This window comes from Myotis brandtii, unplaced genomic scaffold (genome assembly GCF_000412655.1).
Source record: "Myotis brandtii unplaced genomic scaffold, ASM41265v1 scaffold154, whole genome shotgun sequence".
In the NCBI taxonomy this organism is placed as follows: domain Eukaryota; kingdom Metazoa; phylum Chordata; class Mammalia; order Chiroptera; family Vespertilionidae; genus Myotis; species Myotis brandtii.
Genome location: NW_005355584.1, coordinates 7,472,045 through 7,492,386, shown reverse-complemented (window position 1 = coordinate 7,492,386; position 20,342 = coordinate 7,472,045). Strand labels below are relative to the sequence as shown.

At 46.0% G+C, this 20,342-nt stretch overlaps 1 protein-coding gene across 1 annotated transcript; it reads right to left on the bottom strand.

The window, feature by feature from the left end:
* Nucleotides 1-2,055: 2,055 nt before the first annotated feature.
* GALR1 (galanin receptor 1) lies at nt 2,056-19,390 on the bottom strand. Its single transcript, XM_005861584.2, has 4 exons — nt 18,083-19,390; nt 14,633-14,698; nt 6,993-7,316; nt 2,056-5,285 (listed from the first exon to the last, which is right to left on the bottom strand). Exons 1-3 carry the CDS (start codon nt 18,752-18,754, stop codon nt 6,999-7,001), a joined length of 1,056 nt encoding a protein of 351 aa, XP_005861646.1. The 5' UTR covers nt 18,755-19,390; the 3' UTR covers nt 2,056-5,285; nt 6,993-6,998.
* Nucleotides 19,391-20,342: the final 952 nt, after the last annotated feature.

Genomic DNA, 20,342 nt, shown 5'->3' with positions numbered 1-20,342 from the left:
TATATATCTGTGTATTTCTAGCCTTAAAGCATGTAGACTGTGCTGTGGTTAATAAAACTTAAACCACTTCAATGTATCACTAATTCACTGTTGTCTTTTTTCATTTTGTATTTTGTGTGTTGATCTTGTATCCTGTAACCTTACTGAAATCACTTAGTTCCAGGAGTTTTTTTGGTAGATTCTTTAGGATTTTCTATGTAGACAATCGTATCACTTACAAATACAATTTTTCCTTTCTGATCTTATGCCTTTTATTTCTTTTTCTTGCTTTATTGCAATGCTACATACCTATATTGAATAAGAGCAGATATCCTTGTCTTCTTCTGATCTAAGGAGGAGGCATTCAGTCTTTCACTATTAAGTGTGATGTCAACTGTAGGGCTTCTTGTAGATGCTACTTATCAAGTTGAGAAAGTTCCCCCCTATTTCTAATTTTCTGAGGGTTTTTTAATCATAAATAGGTGTTAGATTTTGCCAAATGCTTCTTCTATGTCAATTATAATCCTATGATTTTTCTTACTAGCCAGTTATTATGGTGGATTACATTGATTAATTTTTTCATGCTGAAAAATTACATTTCTGGAATAAACCTTACTGGTCATGGTGTATAATTCTTTTTAAGCATTGCTGGATGTTAATCACCAATATTTTATTGAGGTTTTTCGTGTCTATGTTCATAAGAGATGTTGGTTGGTAGTTTTCTTTTTTTTATATTACATGTTCTATATTAATGTATACTAAAATTACAATTACTCTTATATGAAATTCTGGTAATTATTTGTGTTTTTAAAAATAATCCTTACACTACAAAAGGTTGGACATTGCTGGGCTAGATAATCATGAATATCTCTTTTACTTTTATGAAATCATAGTTCAATTCATGAACAATGCTCAGGCATTAGAGGGTGATGGAACGACACATCCTGATGAAAAAGCCAGACATCGATGATTTTAAAAAGCAAGTGGGCATTTGGGAAAGAAAAAAAATACTAGCTAACTAAAATGGGGACAATCAGTGTACCTTCAGACATCTTCCCAGTAACATTCAAAATTCTGAGCAGGGTCTAAAAACTTATAATGAAAACAAAGTGCAATAAAATGATTTAATATTTGACATTGTTTTTCAGGAATCAAGGCAGCAAATGAATCTTCTCAAACATGCAATAAATAACTCAGGAGTATTATGCCTTTGAGACCTTTGGGGGAATAAAATATTATTTGGTCAGATGAGTCCAAATAAAGAGCTCATAAAAGAAAGAATGTAAAAACAACCTATTGGTAAGCAATGCATAAGTTTAAATATAGAATTAAGATTTCTGAAAGAGTTTTCCATGAGAACAGTCTAAAGCTGAAATGTGTTTATTGGTTTAATCATAATGACTCTAATTCCCTCCAAACTTGCATAATTTTTGTTTTTAACTCATGATGATCAACTCTTCAAAATTTAGTAATTCTTTCTATTTCACTCCATTTTATTTTTTGCCAATCAAATTCAAGTGAAATTAAAGTTAATAATTTTATTTATAAATAATTGGCACATTATGATCCAATATTTCTAAAATGTCTTCTCCCTCCCTCCATCCCTTCTTCTTACCCTTTGTGACTATTTATGTCCATTGGGGAGATACCCTGAATGATATTCAGAAGATGTTGCTAATGGCTATTTCTTAATAATAAAATTTTGGGCGAATGTTTACTTTCTGTTTTTATAATTTCTTATAGTAACTTTGTCATTTTTACAAAAAAATAGGCATGTATTTAAAAATAACAACAGCGAAAGTGGAAAAGAAGAGGAAGAAGAAGGGGAAGGGGAAGAGAATAACATTTTTCAAGTATAGGTGTCAAGTTCCCACCACCATGATTCACCCATATTTTCTATAATGGCTCCCAAGAAGAGTCAAACTAATTTAACTCAACAACCTTGTATTATGTTCCTATAATTTGGGAAGTGCTTTATAAAATGGTGCAATTACGCCTTGTTTGAAAATAGCATACTCATAAATAAGAACACTTTGAGCAACACATTTTATTTTCAATTCAAGAAAATTGGTCCAAGTCACAAATTCCAGCTAGATTTCATGCAGCACTCAGAGGTAGGGTGATTTAGAAGGACTGCAATTGTTACTACATGGATTTATATAACTTCTTAACTTTTGGCTTTTGGCTTTGCAAGTTTACTTGTATTGACACTAAGTTTATACATGACATCCATGCCAAATTTATAGATAATGAGACAAATTTTAGAGAGATAAATCTGAGAGAATGGTTGTAACAGCATCTAGAGTAAAAAGATTCATGCTCAGTGTTATTTATACAGCAGTATTTAAGCAATCACTTGAAAAAAATGAAAACATAAAATACATAGATTTTCTTCCTATCTATACTACTACATTATCAGAAGATCTTTAATTGAAAACCTATAAACACAAATTAAGTTACATTTATCTCTTAGAGATAATAATGCAGTTAAAAATTAGCAGCCACACAGAAAGATATGCACGCATTTATTTAAACATTGAGTTCAAAAATTGACATGTAACAGTTTTGAATACTCTCTTTACCTTTCTACATTTTGGTAGGAATGAAGTGAATGTATAGGTGCTCTTGTCCACCAAGCTATATTTTTAAGGAAAAAATTATGATTATCACTGAAATCCTTAAATGTAAATTATCAAACTTCTTCACACTCTTTGAAAACTCTTAAATTTATGTAGCTGGGTATTATAAGAGCTGAACAGATATTTTATAAATCTGATCAATGTAAACCATAAAAATTTGAATGATTGGGCTCTCCATCAGCCAATTTTTTTCACCAAATCATAGTGGTTTGGAGTTGTAAAGGGCCATCTCTACATGAGTGGTTGTGAACTCAGGTTGTGCACCTGGAGACCTTTTAAAAACATGCCTGAGCTCCAACTCCAAACCAAGTAAATCAGGTAGCAATTCTCAACCTGTGGTCCCCTGACCAGCAGCATCTGCATCAGCAAAGAGCTTGTTAAAAATGCAGATGGGTAGGAGGGCACATCAAACTTCCTGAGTCAGAACCTGTGAAAGTGAGGCCCGGCAATCTGTGCTGTAACTGGCTCCTCGGGTGATGCCCTGCTTAGCAAGTGTGAGAACCATGCTCTCAGGTGAGGGCAGAGCACCTGTGCCTCCTCTTACTCCCCAGTTCATTCACAGGTGCTGTCGGTGTTGAGGCTCATGCACCCTCTCTGAATCCCTCTTTTACATGTAAGAATACTCAAGGCAGTGTTTCCATAAGCAACTTCCCAACAGAATTGGGAAATGTCCTGATGTCCGTCCCCTTTTTACAACATGCACAGTTTCCATCACCATTTATTCCCTCTATGACTTCTTCCACCTCCACCCACACCTCATTCCCCAGAAATCACTTGTTGTTAAAACAAACAAGTCATTAAACAAAGTCACTAACATCTACTTGACAAATAACCTAACACCCAACACTTTTTTAATGGCCAAGAGAAATATAAGCTACTCACAAATGTAAAGCCTGGGGGATATTCTCAACCAGCATAGAGCAAAATTTACAAAATTTAGATGTTTCCAGAGGAAGTAGACATTGATGTATTTACCCAATTTGCATGACTGTGGTTTATGTATGTGCATTTAATAAATCCCTTCAAGCAAGAGCGTGATGAAGCTAACAATACGTTACTTTCTGGGCGTAAGCTGCCACAACACCAGCGTTTCAGAACTTGAGGGAAGGAAACGGATGCTTAGATAAATTGTCTTGTCCTGCTCAGAAGAAGCCTGGCCTTGGGGGTTCAATTAACCCATCAGAATTATCACTGCCTTGTCTCAAAGCATCCAAGAAGCCAGGCAAATGCAATCATCCGTGAGATCACAGTGTAAAGCTGAGTCACACGAAGCCTTCGCCTGCGTGACTCATGCAGGTCAGCTGTCAGCCCTCCTCTCAGCTGTAACTCATCCCAGCTGAGGCCGAACAGGAATTTTCCTGTGGTGAGCATCGAGTGAGGAGGTCCAGGTAGAAGCAAGTTGCCACCGAAGCACAGAGTTGGGAAGTAGACGAGGAAAATGGTGCTTTACTCCTAACATGTGCAGTACAATTTTGTTAACCGCAAACATATTTACCTAAAATGTGCCGGAAACGGCCTCCACCCACATTGCTGAGCACATGCAAGGTCAGAATAGGAGAGAGAGGATCTCTTTAAGGTGCCTTCTGGGAGCACAGGACCAGAGAGCCTTCCCGGCCTTGTCCCTGTATTCATCGGTGGCAAACGGAAACTGGGGCTTAGTCATGAAACAGCAAGTGCTTGAATATCCCAGAGCCTGTCTCCCTGCGTGGAAGCAACATGCCCTGAAAAGTAACCGCTGCCTGGGCACCGAGGCAGCCAAATCTAAGGAGGAACCATCGGTTTTATTTGAAGTTCACTGAAAAGCCAGGTTTTCAAGCAGCGGACGTCAGAGGCACACGCAGTTTCTCCCTGAGCCTGGCGGCTGGAAGGAAAAGCGTGTTGGGTGCCTTCTGTCCTTTCTGAGGAAAACAGGGTGCTTCTGAACGGCCATGGTCACCGCCTTGGGCATTAGGAAGGCAGCTGCCCAGGAAAGGCACGCACGCCTCGGATGCTCCTTGGGAAGAGGAGTCTGTGACAAGTTCTCTGGAAAGCGTAGGTTTAGATCTTTGCAGGACGTAAGTTTTCATCAGGATCAAGTAAACAACCTAAACGCTGAATGAGATGCATGGTCTAAAACGGCGGCGGGCAGGAAGGATATCCTAACTACAAAACGAAGTGACTTGCATTATCACTCAGCAAACTGGGGGTTCGCAGGCCGGTTATGACTCCGGTGCTGAGCCTTTCGCTTTCGTGACACCAATGGGAGGGACTGAAGAAGGCATGGCGTGGGTCAGTGCATTGTGCTGAAGCATGTTCACTGTGTCTTAGAAACAGAAGCATTTTTTAAAATACTTCCATGGGTGCGTGGGAATCAGAAGAGGAAACAAGGGGACAGACAGCCAGGGCACAGGAAGCTGCTGCCGTCCACGCCGTCCCGAGGCCGCCAGCAGCGCTGTGTGCACGGAAGCGGGTCTGGTATTTGCAACGTCAAGCTCCACAAACACATGAGGTATCATCGTCGGGATACAACGTTTCTGCCGCTATACTTGAATAAAGTGCAAAAAGATTTCCACGCACAGGACTTACATTGTTCTTTAAAATACTCACGTACGCATACACACCACTTCTCTCCCTGGCCAGCAAGCATGAGGCTCACAGTCCCATCTTCTCTAAGGATTTTCTCCGCATCTGTCCAGAGACATCACAAATGTAAGCACTGTGAGCTGGAGGAATGTAACTCGTGAACATCAGTTGTGAGCTAGAGAAGTCAGCATGCAAAGACTTACACTGAGTCTGTTTTTGGCCCTAAAATGTGATATTTTACATGGAGTCCTGATTTGACACAGGTGTACCTTACACAAAACCTTTTTTTTTTCATCTTCATGCTTTTGTCTCCTCCTAAAATATATCAAAGTCTTGCATTCAGAAAGGTATCTCCTAATATAGGATAGCTTGATCTTTTTATACCATTGCCTCATTGTAAACATAAGTAGATATGACATTGTCATGAAAACTACATTTGAAACTTGAGTGGTGATGATTTCAACGCCAAATTAACATTTCCAGAGGGAGTAATATGTGGGGTAATTGTGCAAAAACATCATTACAATTCAATAAAAAAGCACTTGTTTATACTAGAAAGGATATCCCTAGGTATATATCCCTAGTGTTTTCTTCCAATGTTACCTGAGCCGAGCACTCAGCACACTGTCCCCACACAGCCTGCCCACCCCCTCCTGTGACACATTGAATTCTGACTGCTCTTCGGCCCCTAGAAATTATTACCTACACATCATGCTCGCTGACATTTCTTTAATTCTCTCTTTTGAATCGGTTCCATTTAAGGCATAGCTAAGGCCTTGGCCAAGTATATGTACAATTTTAATGCCCAGTTTCATTGTCAAAAACTCATTCACAGCCTCCACTGTTAGCATAGTTGTACTTGGCACTTTTCCCTGAATTTTATTTTTTCAGTCAACTCTACAAAGCCCAGGTTCACAGGATAGGTTTCATGTGACAGGGCCAATAGCTCACACCCGAGAGTGGCTGCTGAAACACCCCTCTGAGCTCCTGAGACCGACTCAAAGGACCTCGTGGTCACAGCTAGAGGCAGCACACTGTCTGAATTCTGTACGCTGCTCACAACCAGCAGCAAAGGTGACCTGTGCAAATGCACTGGACAAAGTCTGAGCCCCTCTATATAAATGGCCACAAAAATAAAGTCAGTGAACATTCTCACTGTCCGTGATCATAACTTATAATGTTACCCCTTTTCTTAAAACTCAAGTTTAACTAAAGCATAATTTTTTTTCTAAATAATTCTGCTTCAAAATATAGATCATAAATATTCCTGACCATACTTAAAGGTTTATTCCTTATTCTATAAAGAATTTGCCGAAACTGGTTTGGCTCAGTGGATAGAGCGTCGGCCTGCGGACTGAAAGGTCCCGGGTTCGATTCCGGTCAAGGGCATGTACGTTGGTTGCGGGCACACCCCCAGTAGGAGATGTGCAGGAGGCAGCTGGTCGATGTTTCTAACTCTTTATCCCTCTCTCTTCCTCTCTGTAAAAAATCAATAAAATATTTAAAAAAAAAAGAATTGAACATATCTATGGAATTCTATTAAACTTTCATGTCTTAAGAGATTTAAAACAAGGCAGCATTTTCTTTTCCTTTTTAGAAATAGAATTTTTAAATAAAATAAAATTTGGAAATAATTTCCTCTAGACCTAGGGATTTCCTAAATGAATCAAAGTACTTTTTAAGGAATTTAACCAAAACAATGTGAATTGTTGTTAAGGTAACAGGTACAGCCTTCCTAAACCTCCCCCACCCCCTTGTGTTTTTACGTGCCTGGTCCACATGGGAAAAACACCACGTGAGGCCCACACGCACCTTTCTTCACACGTGCGTGCAGTTGGTGGATGGTGGGGTGTCCAATCGACTTCTGTTTTCTTTGGTGTCGCTGAGGGAGGACTCGCTGCGCACCCGGCACTTGAACACCTGCTTGTAGGCCTTCCTGAAGTTCTCGGAGAGGAAGGCGTAGATGATGGGGTTCATGGAGGAGTTGCTGTAGGCCAGGCAGTGCGCCGCGATGCGGAAGAGGAAGGAGGCGGGCGTCAGCGGGAAGACCCCAAACTCGACCCACAGGTGGATGACGTGGTGCGGCAGCCAGGAGATCCCGAAGACCACAACCACCACCAAGACTGTCTGTGCTGTCTGGGGGCAAGAAGTGGGGGGGGGCGGGGAGACACATTAGTCCCAACAGGAAAGAACCAAGCATTGCAAACACATCCTAAGATAATTTCATGACTCTTCCCATGGGATCCAATAGGTACTAAATCTGTGCTAAGCACTGACCTTCAGGTCACAGACTGGTTTTGTTCAAACTTCTCCAGGACCCGGCATGACCTGGCACAGAAATAACTTAGCCATGTGTGTGAAGTGCGTGTGGAGGATGGGACTGGTGCTTAGGTCATAGGAATAGAACGGTCTAGAGATTCAACATGGTCCCTTCAAAACCTTCAGCACTGAGCTGCGAGGCAGCTCAGATGAGCCGTGGAGCCTGCCCCGAGCAGTGGTCTCCACAGAGATGCAGATGTTTAGTTCTCCTCCTCAAACTTTGGCAAGTTAAGGACACGAGTAGGTTCCAGAGACCGTGTGGGTTTCAGTCTGCAGAGCAATGAGCCCACTTGCTGACACTGTAACCCTTCCTGTGCGCCTAACCCAGCAACACCCAGAGGCAGGGTCCCTGTGTGTGAGTGAGGGGGTGTCTACGGAGCAGGGATGGGAGGTCTTCCCCATAGGACCTCAGCAGGGCCGAGCCTCCCTGCCTGCCCTCCGTCCCCTCCTGCCTCCCTCTGCACACTGCATTGGAGACACTCACATCACCTCCTCCAGGGCTGCAAACCCAGGGGTCAAGCCCTGGGCCACTAGCCCTGTGATTCCGCCCCACTGGTTCAGACATGCTGAAAGGCAACAACTACGGAGCTGCTGTGTTAAGCTGACACTCCATCTCTAGGATTCAGTCAGACATGGTGATCTACTGATATTTTTTAAACTATAAAATGCAAAGCAATCAGCTGGTTCCTTCCTTCAAGGGTGGCCTCCTCCACCGAGTGAAGCTCGGGAAGCAGCAAGGCCTCGCCGTCTAATGGCGACAGCAGAAACAGGGCCGCGAGGACAGCACTGAGGACTGTGTGACCCGCTGAGGTCACTCCCCATCTGCCCCCTGCTCCCCCAGGGAGCAGACCCCACAGTGATCACCAGCTGTCAATGAAAGAACTGAGACTCAGAATGGTGAAGACAAGTGCCTGGTGTCCCATGGCTACATGCAAAGTGAGAGCTAGAAGCCAGGTCCCAGTGACCCCAAAGCCATGCCCTGAATGTCTGAGACACAGGCAGGAACTGCTCCGAACTCCTAGTCACCATCAACCGCCTCCCACCCGCCTGCCTGTTGGTGGTGATGTGGGCAATAAAAACACTCACAGGAGACAGCAGCCATCGGTCCCCTCACTGACCATCCCGGGACATCCCCCAGTTCTTGTCACCAGGGAGTCTCCTCCTCATGCGGAGAAAGGCTAAGGACACGAGAGGTGCATACTTTCAGCCCCTTGCCTGAAAGTGGCCTCTCTTTTTTCTCAGGTTTAGTCCAGGTTGAAATAGTTTAAGAGTGTGATTCAGTTTGTGGGAGGGACTAGGAACATTGGACCACTGGCCTCCCCACACATCTCAGACCAGGAAGGCGTAGGGGACACATTTCCATCTCCCAGTGAGGACACGAGAGTGGGTGGAAGATTTACCTGCCGGCCACCTGTCCACCTCCTCTCCTATACAGGAATAATTGTGACAAAAACTGATGAATGTGGGAAAGAAAGTGGAGAGGAAACCAGACAGAGAGAAGGAAGAAGGTGAGGACAACATATGGAGCTTTATTTGTCAAATATCCCCACACGGGAGAAAGAATGAGACCCAAGAAAGTGATTTCATGACCAAGGAATCACGGTTACACCACAAATTCCTCCGTGTGGGAAAGGGGGACCCCACATCTCTGCACTGTGGGGACATTCCCACGTGACAAAATGACTCTTCTATTACTTGTCATGCGTTAGAATCTCACTATTCTAGGAAACAACACCCAGAATGCAGCAGGGAAGACACCGACTTTGTAAGCAGACTGGGGCAGAGGTGGTAGAGGCGACCATCAGAGTTCAGGTCAAAGCCAGGACAAGAGCAGGGGTCAGAGGGCAGGAGACGAGAGTTAAGCTCACTATCAAAGGGCCATGGATTGTGCAGAAGCCCTGACTGATCAGGCATAACCTGGCTGTGGGACCTGAAACATGACATAAATCCCCTGGGCCTGGACTTCCTCATCTGTGCCTCAGAGTCACCTGACCACAGGTTTTCACAGGTGGCAGGATTAGATGTCACTGCAGAAGGCACAAAGCAAACAAGTGATAGGCTCGGGTGCATTAGGGGACCATCTGCTCTCCATCCATTTCTCCCTCAGTGCAGAAGACACTGGTTCCCAGATCACTGAGTCAAAACCACCTAGAGGTCCTTCCACCTGCAAATGGAAAACATCACCTTTCTTCCTAAGAAAACAAGAGCATCTCTACTTCACAGAACAGATGCCCTCTGGATCTCGCCTCTGGCTTCTGTTAGGGAGTGTCTGCCAAGTACCAAGTTTAGGGCAGGAGGAGAGCCAGCAGCTCATGGATTAGCAACTAGTGTTGGAGGACCCACCAGGAAATGCAGTGCCTCTCACTGTGCATTTGGTCATTCAAAATTTACCTTTTTACTATTCGTAATCCCTGATCTGTTCAGAACTACGAGATCAACCTGTAGCCTTCAAATGAGACTGGGTTACAATTTGCAATATAATATCAGGAAAGAACACTTAGTGGGCACTTTCATAGACTGTGTCATTTGTCTAAGGCTGTTCCCAAAAGAGTTAACTAGACTGCTCCCCACTAAGCATCGCAGGGCTTCTCTATGTTCCCCGTCTCACAAGCATCTCAGCCCATCAGAGGTGAAGTTGTGTTGGCCGGGGCACAGACAGTATCCTGGCAGTTCCCAGGCGACTCCAGGTCAGCCCAGCGATGTTAACTCCAGCAAATGCACGTGTGCACCCTTGGACACAGCATGTTGTTCATCCATGTGGGCCCTTGGACACAGCACATGGTTCATCTTTGTGGGCCCTTGGACACAACACATGGTTCATCTTTGTGGGCCCTTGGACATAGCACATGGTTGTCTCCTGTCTCCCTTGCACAGAGGGTCCTAGCCCTCCAAGCCCAAGGGTCTGAGAAGCTGGGCGGGGGAGCGGGGAGAAGGGGGGATATGAGTATAGGAAGAAGCCCCCACATGCGGGCAGAACACCATCCTTCACTCACTACTGCTTCCCATGCTGGCTGGATGTGAACGATCTGGTCAGAACAATGCTGTACCAACCGCCAAGCTGGGGCAGAGAAAGATGGACACGCTCTTCCCTGCCAGGGCATGGCTCCTACATCTGGGCCTCAACCCCATGGCTCAGGAAGTTTCTAAACATCTCAGGTGTTTGAAGAACCACTGATAAAGACCACAACAAAAGCAAATCTTCTTGCCCACTTCCAGTTAAAGGTGAAGTTGTTTCCTCAATGTTCACCACCCCTGATTCTACACACACACACACACACACACACACACACACACACACACACACTGTATTCTCCCCAGAAAGACTTGGAAAAGCTGCTTCCTCTCTTTCCCTTTGAAATGTCAGGCTGTTGGGAAAGAATGCCCTTCTAGGGATAATGGGGATGATTTCTTAAAATTTCTTACAGGGCTTTTCTTCATTTCCTACAGCATCGGCCTGAATGAGAGACAGAGTTGAGCCTGGTGTATGTACCACTGTGCTCAGCAGTCCACGCAGAGTGTGGAATCCCAGCCCAGGGCCACCATCTGCAGGTTATCCTGAGCCTATACACTGACTCCTCCACTGGGGGTGGGACCTTGCTAGTCTGGTTTCTTTTTGCTCCTTAGGCTGAAAGTATCTGAAAAACATTCATCGCTCATCTTCCTGGGAGATGCTCTTTTTCAAGTCATCGTAGACATCTGTTTTTTTCTTCAAAGAATTTTGCTCAGAATATGTCTAATGGAACTAGGCTGGGCAGAAACAAAAAGTAGCTAAAAGATGAGAATGATGAAAAACATGATGTGATTGTATAAATGACAGTCGAAGAGCTCGTTAAATAATTCCAGCCAGAGGGGGAAGCGACGGTGAAAGAACCCAGTGGCTGACATGGTGTCGAGAGGACACCTGTTCCAGGTTCCTCCTGGCCGTGACCAACCCATATGATGTCTGTCCCATTCTGATGGCTTGCAACGGCTATTCCAGAGCTCATCTTGGTATCTGACCGGCCTGTGGCAGAAAGCATTCCCCTATGTCTAGCTGGCTCCATCGCAGGGCTCTATGCTGTCATTGCTATTATTCCTGCAGTGAAAATTACATCCTCCTTCTGTATTTCCCCCCAAACATGGAGGACAGCTGTTTGGGGGATCCCTGTGTAGATGGATACAGCTCAGAGATAGGAAGCTGGACTTAGCCACAGAGAGCAGGAACTGGGAACAGGTGAAGCTGAAGTGAGGAGCTGTCACCATCCGAGCCCCATGGAGCCATCATCCAGCAGGCACTGTGCGGAGACCCGGGGGCAGGGAGCCCATCTGTTCCCTGCCTTTGGGAACTTCCCATCGAGCCTGGCTGTCCACCCCAGACCTCCCTCTTCTCCCTCCTCTCTCCACCCTCTTCTTACTCTCCCCTGCACCTCTCTGCTCTCTCTTTCTTAGACACGTACACACACACACGCACGTACCATGCTTTATTTGTTCTATGCAAACAAGGAGGCAATTAAATATATCAAAAGAGATCTTCTGACATCTGTTCAAAGGCTATTAAGGGTCAGAGGCTGTGAGAATGGAAGAGAAACTCTGCCTCCCTCCTCCAAATACTGAAACCCTCTCCTAGGATAAGAATTACATACACACACATATATAATACACACACATACACACATATACACGTGCACATTATACACACACACACACACACATACACACACATATATAATACACACACATACACACATATACACGTGCACATTATACACACACACACACACACATACACACACATATATAATACACACACATACACACATATACACGTGCACATTAATAAGAATATAAGAATTACATACACACACATATATAATACACACACATACACACATATACACGTGCACATTATACACACACACACACACACACACACACACATTGAACAAAGTAACTATTAAACTAGTTACTAATCTTTAGGCCTTTTTATTGTAAAATAAAACAGAAGTTTTTCTTGTCATTTCTTATAAGACCTGTTCTCATTCTTTTAAACCACTGTGTTCTTCTCTGGGACTTTCACAGTTTTTCTCCAATACTTTTCAAATACAGGAACTAAAATCACCATTGCATGCCGATAAGATCCAGCTAACCTTAGAGAAATGCTTGATTTCATTCCTGTTGCTGAGCACAAAATCTCGTGCATCAGTGACACTCTGTATCATGTATGAGCAGCATCACCTCCTGGAAGTTCAGCCAGCATCCCCCCCTCCCAGGGCCCTTAGGTGGACAAGGCTCATTCCTGTCCCTCTGCAGGGTCGGAGCCCATGGCCCCTTGGTCCTGTGCAGGGCGGAGCTCTGCAAATAACCATCCAAGGGCAAGTCTAACAATCCTTAATGGTTTTTAATGCATCCTTTTCTTGGAGAGGAGGAGTGTGGCTCAGAGGGGAAACTAAGAGATAGATTAAAAACTGGGATACCTCCAGCATAACAAGGCCTCACTGAGCACAGGCAGGAACACCCACTCCACACCACCCCACACGTTTAAGCTGCTGTGCAGACGGGTCCACATGCTGGAACAAGCCTGTGTGACTGGTGGCTGCCCGGACACAAGGACAAACACTGGAAGGGGCACTAAGACAGGCCTGCCGTCCACGCTGTGCCTTTCACTGTGAGTTGCTTCTCCTAAAAATTATCTGGTTGGATTTCAAATGCAAGCTGGATTGTGGCTTTTAAACCAATTGTCTAGCATTTCTATCCATCACCTTTGGGAACAGATGTATGTTTCCTACATCATCGCTTATCAACAAGAAAAGTCCAGAAGAGCTGTGCTTTACTTAGGTCGGAGTTTAAAAAATAAATATGATTAAAGTATAATTTCTGCAAATTACGTGTCATTCATCACAATAAATATTTAGAAGGAAAAACAACGTATTTTAAGATGTTATGTCTAATATTTAAGGATAGCAATGTCTGTTTATAATCTCCTCTCCCCTAATCATACTGTCTAATAATCTCATTCTATTTTCTAAAATTAGACAGTATACAGATGTTATCTGAGTAAGAGTTAAATTAACCCTGATTTGTAAAATAGCTTTTTCCTCAAAATGTAAAATGTCAAAAATAGCAGATGTTAGACAGGTTATCATTACTCAGTTTAGACAAGACTCACCTGATAAGAATGTCATTAAAAATGGGACCTGGCTGAGGTGGCTATGACCTATGAACCAGAAGGTCACACTTTAATTCCTTGTCAAGGGCACATGCCCGGGTTGTGGGCTTGATCCTCAATAGGGGGCGTGCAGGAGGCAGCCAATCAACGATTTTTCTCTCTCATCATTGATATTTCTATCTCTCTCTCTCTCTCCCCCCCGCCTCTTCCTCTCTGAAATCAATTAAAAAAAATTTTTTTAAATGGGTAGAATCCCCCTCAGGGCCTCCTCCCAGTTGTAAGTCTCCTCCCAGGGCCAACATCAGCATAGGTCTAGGAGGGACAGAGAACAACAGTATCTGCTCATGGGCTTAAGGGACAGATTCCCTCCAAAGACAGGCAAGCCAGGGCCTTCTGGGGTCATGCCAGAGATGGGAAATACACAATAAAATGACTATAGGTCATGCAAATTTTGGATGTGGTAATTCCACTACACTCAATCCCAATCAAGCTAGAACACAGCTCCTACAGAGGCTCAGAACCCCAAACCTCTATCTACATGTTAATGCAGCAAAATAGTTACCTGCATGGCCCTCAAGATCTGACCTTGTGTCTACACTCTACACCTAACAGTAAGAGCTTCCCTTCAAACATCTGTTCTTAGGAACTGAAGTTTCACAGGCATTGAGTGGATATGAGGATAAGGAAGAATAAAAACAGTCCTGGCTGGTTTGGCTCAGTGGATAGAGCATCAGCCTGTGGACTGAAGGGTTCCGGGTTTGATTCAGGTCAAGGGCCCATGCTGGGTTGCAGGCTCGATACCCAGTAGGGGGTGTGCAGGAGGCAGTTGATCAATGATTCTCTCTCATCATTGACGTTTCTATCTCTCTCTCCCTCTCCTTTCCTTTCTAAAATCAATAAAAATATATTTAAACAATATTTTTTTAAAATAAAAATAAACACAAAGCTGTAAACAGCGACATAAATAATATAGATTTGTGAATATTACCTTTTTCTTAGATGCCTCTGACTTCTTCGACATGTTCTTCAAGTTTTTATGCAAATGATTAAGGACCTGAAAAACACACACTAATGAAATCGGTTTGCCTTATGTCCCATAATTCACTGTCTCTTTGCATTGGCAATTCTTGGCACTCTGAAAGAGTAACACCACTATTTACAAAATCATTCGAATTGAAATGCACATAAGGTGAAAATGTAATGATGATTGTGAATTGCCTACTGCATCCGTATCCAGGTGCAGACCGTGGTCAGAGTGCCTGATACAGAGCATTCCTGTGCAAGTCGCTCTAGGGTTTTGTCCAAAAAGGGCCACACCACTACCTACCCTTGTTGGTCCACCTTCAACCTGGATCTCCCCCAAGGTTCTAATCCTCACCATCCTCAGGTTCCCATACACGTCGGACACGATGTTAAATCCTAGATACGCACAAAAGCTAGAGGTCCGTCGCTCTTTGCTCTTTGCCACCTGTCTTCGCTACAAGTATCCTTAAAGCAAATTCCTACCCATCAGGCCTCCTTTCATTCTTTATTCAAACCATAATCACTGTGCTGAGCTGTGAACAACCCACACGTGGAGAATTCAGCCTCACTCACAATCCATACACTATCAGTTCCCTGTCAGAAGTCTCCTTGGGATACATGGGTTTCCTTCATCAGAGAAACTGTCTTTGTCTTCTCGTGCCAGTGTGGCAGACAGGAGAAACAATTTGGAACATTTGCCTTACATAGTACAGGAGTTGCCAGCAGGCCCATGCAAGATAGGTGTGGGAACTACTTTCATATCCCATCTGAGCGGATATCTGAGGAAAACTGGCCTCTGGTTAACTAAGGGCTTTAGACTGTCCATCAGTTGCTGAGTGAGTCTCTCCAAGAACTCGACCACATTCCAGCCGCATCTTCGTTTCCCTCTGGCACTGCAGCATAGAAATAATTTAATCAAATAGGACTTATCGCCAAAGCCCACCCCATGCACTAGATGCAGACTTCTAGGTGATCAGTCACACCTAACAGAAAAGCACAGGATTTATCAACCAAACTTGGGGCCCTGCACTGGTTAAGCTGTCACTGGGGTGTGAATTTCTGGCACCAGATCCCCAGCTCTGCTAAAATACTTCCCATGTCCTACAGTGGTTTAGCATCATCTATGAGACAAGACTTTCACCTGCTACAGTAGCATTGGGATCACCCTCACTACGTTGCAATGGGTTGGGTTACTGTTCTGCCAGTGGAAATCATGGTACCAAAAATTGGATGGAACAAGATTTTGCAGAAGCAAATGAGAAAGTCTGTCAAGGGGGGAGGTAAGACCCGGAAGCAGGATGCTGCCTGGAGAGGACTGGCCTGGAGAAGTTCCTTGGTAGCAGCCTCCCCAGCAGGAGGCCACAGGAAGACACTGGTCACTGAGGACAAGGGGTAAGAAGAGGAACAAAGAAGAGGCAGCAAAACAAAATCAGAGAGGGACACCTGGAGAGGAAGTCCAAACAGAAATGTCAAATGTTATCTGCTTCCTAATGCTGTTCGGGGGTCTGTTCAACAAACTGTGGGATGACATCTCAGTAACACCTAAGGAGTGTTGTTGAGTAGTTCATGGAGAAAAAAACCCAACTGTACTGTTCCTAGCTCTGTGTTGCTTTAGTGGTCTATGCTATGTGCACATATTAATGTATTCTGATGCATCACAGTGAAGGTTTGCCATAAAAAGAGAAAGAATGTAGGTGTCGTGATGGGTTGCTAAGACCTTTCTTTAGGAGTAATGATGATGTCATGGTGGCATCTCTGCACTGTTCTATGCACTTAGAAGTATGTGTAGGAAGCATATACTCAAACCCGAGCCAAGCTCATCATGGGCATCAGATACATCTGGGGGTGTGGAGGCACTTGGCAGGGTGAGCATGTCACCAGTAATGGATGTCTGAACTTAACATTCAAATAGCAAAATCCTTAACTGAAGAGTTTACACTTGATGGTTGAACTAAAGAAAAACAACTTGACATTACATATTATCTCCATCTGTTCGAGCATGAAGTGAATTTGCTTAATTACATTGAATTCAAAAGATGATTTGGACTTGTGCTTAAAAGCAAACTATTCCCATATTTAAAAATATCCCTATGACCATGTGTTTATTGAATTTTTAAAAACCATTTTCAAACTTTGCTCTATGAAAGACATGTAGCCTAATTTATTCCCAGAAGTTTACCTAGTCATTTCCATTAAGAAGACCTAAAAACTTCTGGTCAATGAAGAGATTACGCTTCAGTTCTAATCTATGTAATTATGAATTAAGAGGCACATGTGTGAACCCCTCTTGTCCCAGGCATCATGTCTCCAAGGTCCTCACCACTGTCCCCTCCCTCAGAGGACAGGGAATCCCTGCATTGAAATCCTTCCTGAACCATTTGCCAGCTTCCTAATCTGAGTCGGTTGCTTCATTCCTCCAAAACCCCTTTCCCTTATCAATAAAACAGGGGCCAGAGCTCCAGCCTGGGGGTTAAATGATCCAGGGCACATGTCAGGCTGCTGTGCTGTGCAGCGGGAGCTCTGCTCTCTATTAGCAGAAGCCCATGAGTAAACCAGCCATTTACCAAAGAGCTAAGCTAGAGTTCTTTCCTAAATTCCCTAATCCTTTCATGCAGGCCATTTTTTCAAATAATATCCAAAACTATCCCCATTCAGAACAGATATAACTCTGCATGGATGGTAGGGGGAGGGAAAAAAACAAAATCCAGGTGGCTTATATTAAATGTTGTTGCTGGGAATAATACTTTCTGAACTGAATAAAATTATTGTTGTACCTCATCTGGTTATTCATGGCACCAAAGATATCTCTGGAGACTCAGTCAGGACTCTGTGAAGAAATACTGCTTTCCCACTGGGTTTATAAGGCTAAACTTCTGTGTGAAATAAAATGTGAAGTTCTGTCCCCAGGGCAATGGCTTTACAGAGCCAGGTCCCGTCCAGCCTCCCTGGTGGGAGTCACCTCCTCATGTCCCAACTGAGTGCTGGGCAGTGGGCCCCGCCACCCTGGCAAAAGGCCCACAGCCTCAGAGTGACGAGTGCCCCCTGTGACTGCAGTCTCAGGCAGGCTGTCCAGGTTTGAGGAGCTAAATCTGAGCAGATATCCCTGTACCTAGAAACTGGGGCTGAACCTGCCTGTCAGCTGCCAGGACAGCCTGAGGTTGCAGGAGGCCACGCCCTGAGGGTAAGTGGGACTCTGGGAAGTGAAGTGCAAACTTTCCCAGTGTCCCCCAAACTCCAGGTAACTTTCTCCACATCAAACCAGCAAAGCTGTGGTGGAGACAGGGACCAGGGCGAAATGGTGGAGGCCGCTGTGAGGCTTGGAAAGGGGCGAGGGACACGCAAGAAGCCCCAGGGCCCTCGCACCCCTGACCCTGCAGCCAGCTGCACCACCCTCTAACCGCACCCCCATGCCCACCTTGGCATAGCAGAAGCAGATGAGCAGCAGTGGCAGCAGGTAGCCAAAGACGAAGGTGCACACCACGTAAGCCTTCTTATGGCGCTGGTCGGGCCATTGATCCCAGCAGAAGGTCAGGTTGCCGTTGTCAGACTCCCGGTGGAAGAGGCCCTGGTGGTAGGCCACCGGCGAGGCCATGGCAATGGACAGCGCCCAGATGAAGCCCATGCCCAGCAGCGCATTGCGGGACACCCTCAGGGAGGAGGAGCGCCTGGAGTGCACAATGGCCACATACCGGTCCACCGACATCGCCACCAGAGTGAAGATGCTGACCAGCATGGAGACAGTGAAGAAGTAGTGGGTGAACTTGCAGATGAAGGCGCCCAGCACCCAGGTGGGCAGCGCGTAGACCGTGGCCTGGAAGGGGATGCAGAAGAGCAGGTAGGCCAGGTCGGCGATGCTCAGGTTGAGAATGAACAGGTTGGTGGTGCTGCGCGGCTTGCCGGGCTTGCTGCGCGCCATCACTGTGATCACCAGGCTGTTGCCCAGCACGCCCAGCGTGAAGATCAGGCCGAACACCACCAGCGTGATGAAGTTCTCCACGCCAACGCCGAAGAGCGGCGGCGGGTCCGGGGCAGGGGGCGGGGGGCCGCTCGCGTTCCCCTCGCTGAGGTTCCCGGCCACCAACTCCATGACCTGCGGGGGCGCCCGGGCGCGCTGGTGAGGGCTGCCTGCCAGAGACAGAGGTGCAGAGGGGGCTCCCTCCTGGGACCCAGCCCCGAGCTCAGAGTGCCCGTTTCCCAGCCTGGGCAACCCTGGCGGCCACGCGCCGGGGCGGCTGTGCCTGGCGGCGCTGTCTTTGGGCGGGTCTGTCTGAGTGCTGGACCTTCCCGGGCATAGGCGGCGGTCCCGAGAGCTCAGGGAACCCCTCCCCGGAAGCCTCAGCCCGCTGCACGGACTCTGAGCAGGGGAGGGAGGACCCGCGGTGCAGCCCAGGAGGTGGAGAGAGCCCTCTCCGCGCTTTACCTGCTCCGGATCCCTGCGACCGATTCCCTCGCTCCGGGGGTGGCTTCCCGCCACACCTGTTGCTCTGAGCCGCTCTCTTCCCCAGCGCACCAGGGGCTGTGCTGTGTGCGCACAGGACTCCTCGCGGTTCCTGGAGAGGGCTCCCCACGACTCCCAACCGATTCCACTCCCAGCTGTTGCCAGGGTCCCAAGTCGCCAACAGAGCCAGCGCTCTTTCTGCGCTTTCCAGGCAGTTGGCAGTAGCGAGCTCCGGTCTCTCTGTTGCAAATGAGAGGTAGTGCGGACACTGCCAGGAGAAATCCGCGCCCCCTGGGAGCCTCCCTGCCCCCGGAAGTCACCGCCCAGAGACTAGACCAATCCTAAAGGGTGGGTCCCCGCCCACCTCCTCACTGGAATCAGAAGCCCTCTGCAAGGTGCGAACCAGCCTTAGTCCAGCAAAAGGGTGGCTCCGCTTGCGGCACAGGCCCAGTGGCGAGGGCAGCTGAGCTGCTCAGAGCGCGGGGCGGGAGGCCAAGGGGTGAGCAAGCCTCCTCACCCATCAGCACCCTTCATCTTTCTCCCAGTGAGAGCGCTCCCTGCCCTTTAATAAACCTCAGGAAGTCAGTGATTGGCACTGTGAAATCCCTAATCCCCACCCTCACCCTGCCCACCGCTAGGAGGGAAAGAAGGGGTCGGAGGGGGGGGGGGGGGAAGAATAGCCTGTTTGAGTTTTCATTGTAAACATGCATAAGTGAGATGAAGGGGGAAGGTATATGTTCCCATCATCCACATTTAGATCAGTTTTGCCTTACATTGCTCATCTGAGTGACAGAGACAGAAGCACCAACATGAAATATTTGTGAAGTGAAAGAACATGTTTAATATCACTGTTGTAATGACAACAAGAAAATGAGCTGCTTTAGTATAGTACTGTCAGTAAACGTCATCCTTGTCTGTAATCGTCTGGTTCCCAACTAGAGAGCCCAAACGGGTTCATTCATTTGAAGCGTTTATATGATTTGTCCTACAGTCACTTTACAAAACACCTGCATGTTTCCTGCATTCTCCAAATGGTGAGTGAGTGCCCCTGCACCAGACACAGTGTTTGAAAGCACAGGTGAGTCCAGCGGGACACAGAAATGTAGGTGTGGAACAGGGCGAGTGCTGTGATAGAAGCATGCACAACCTTGAGGCAGGGCCATCCTTGCTTCCGGAGTTTGGGAAGTAATATCTCATTTCTCTTTCTTTTTATCTCACTGGTTCTATTCTGCCTCAT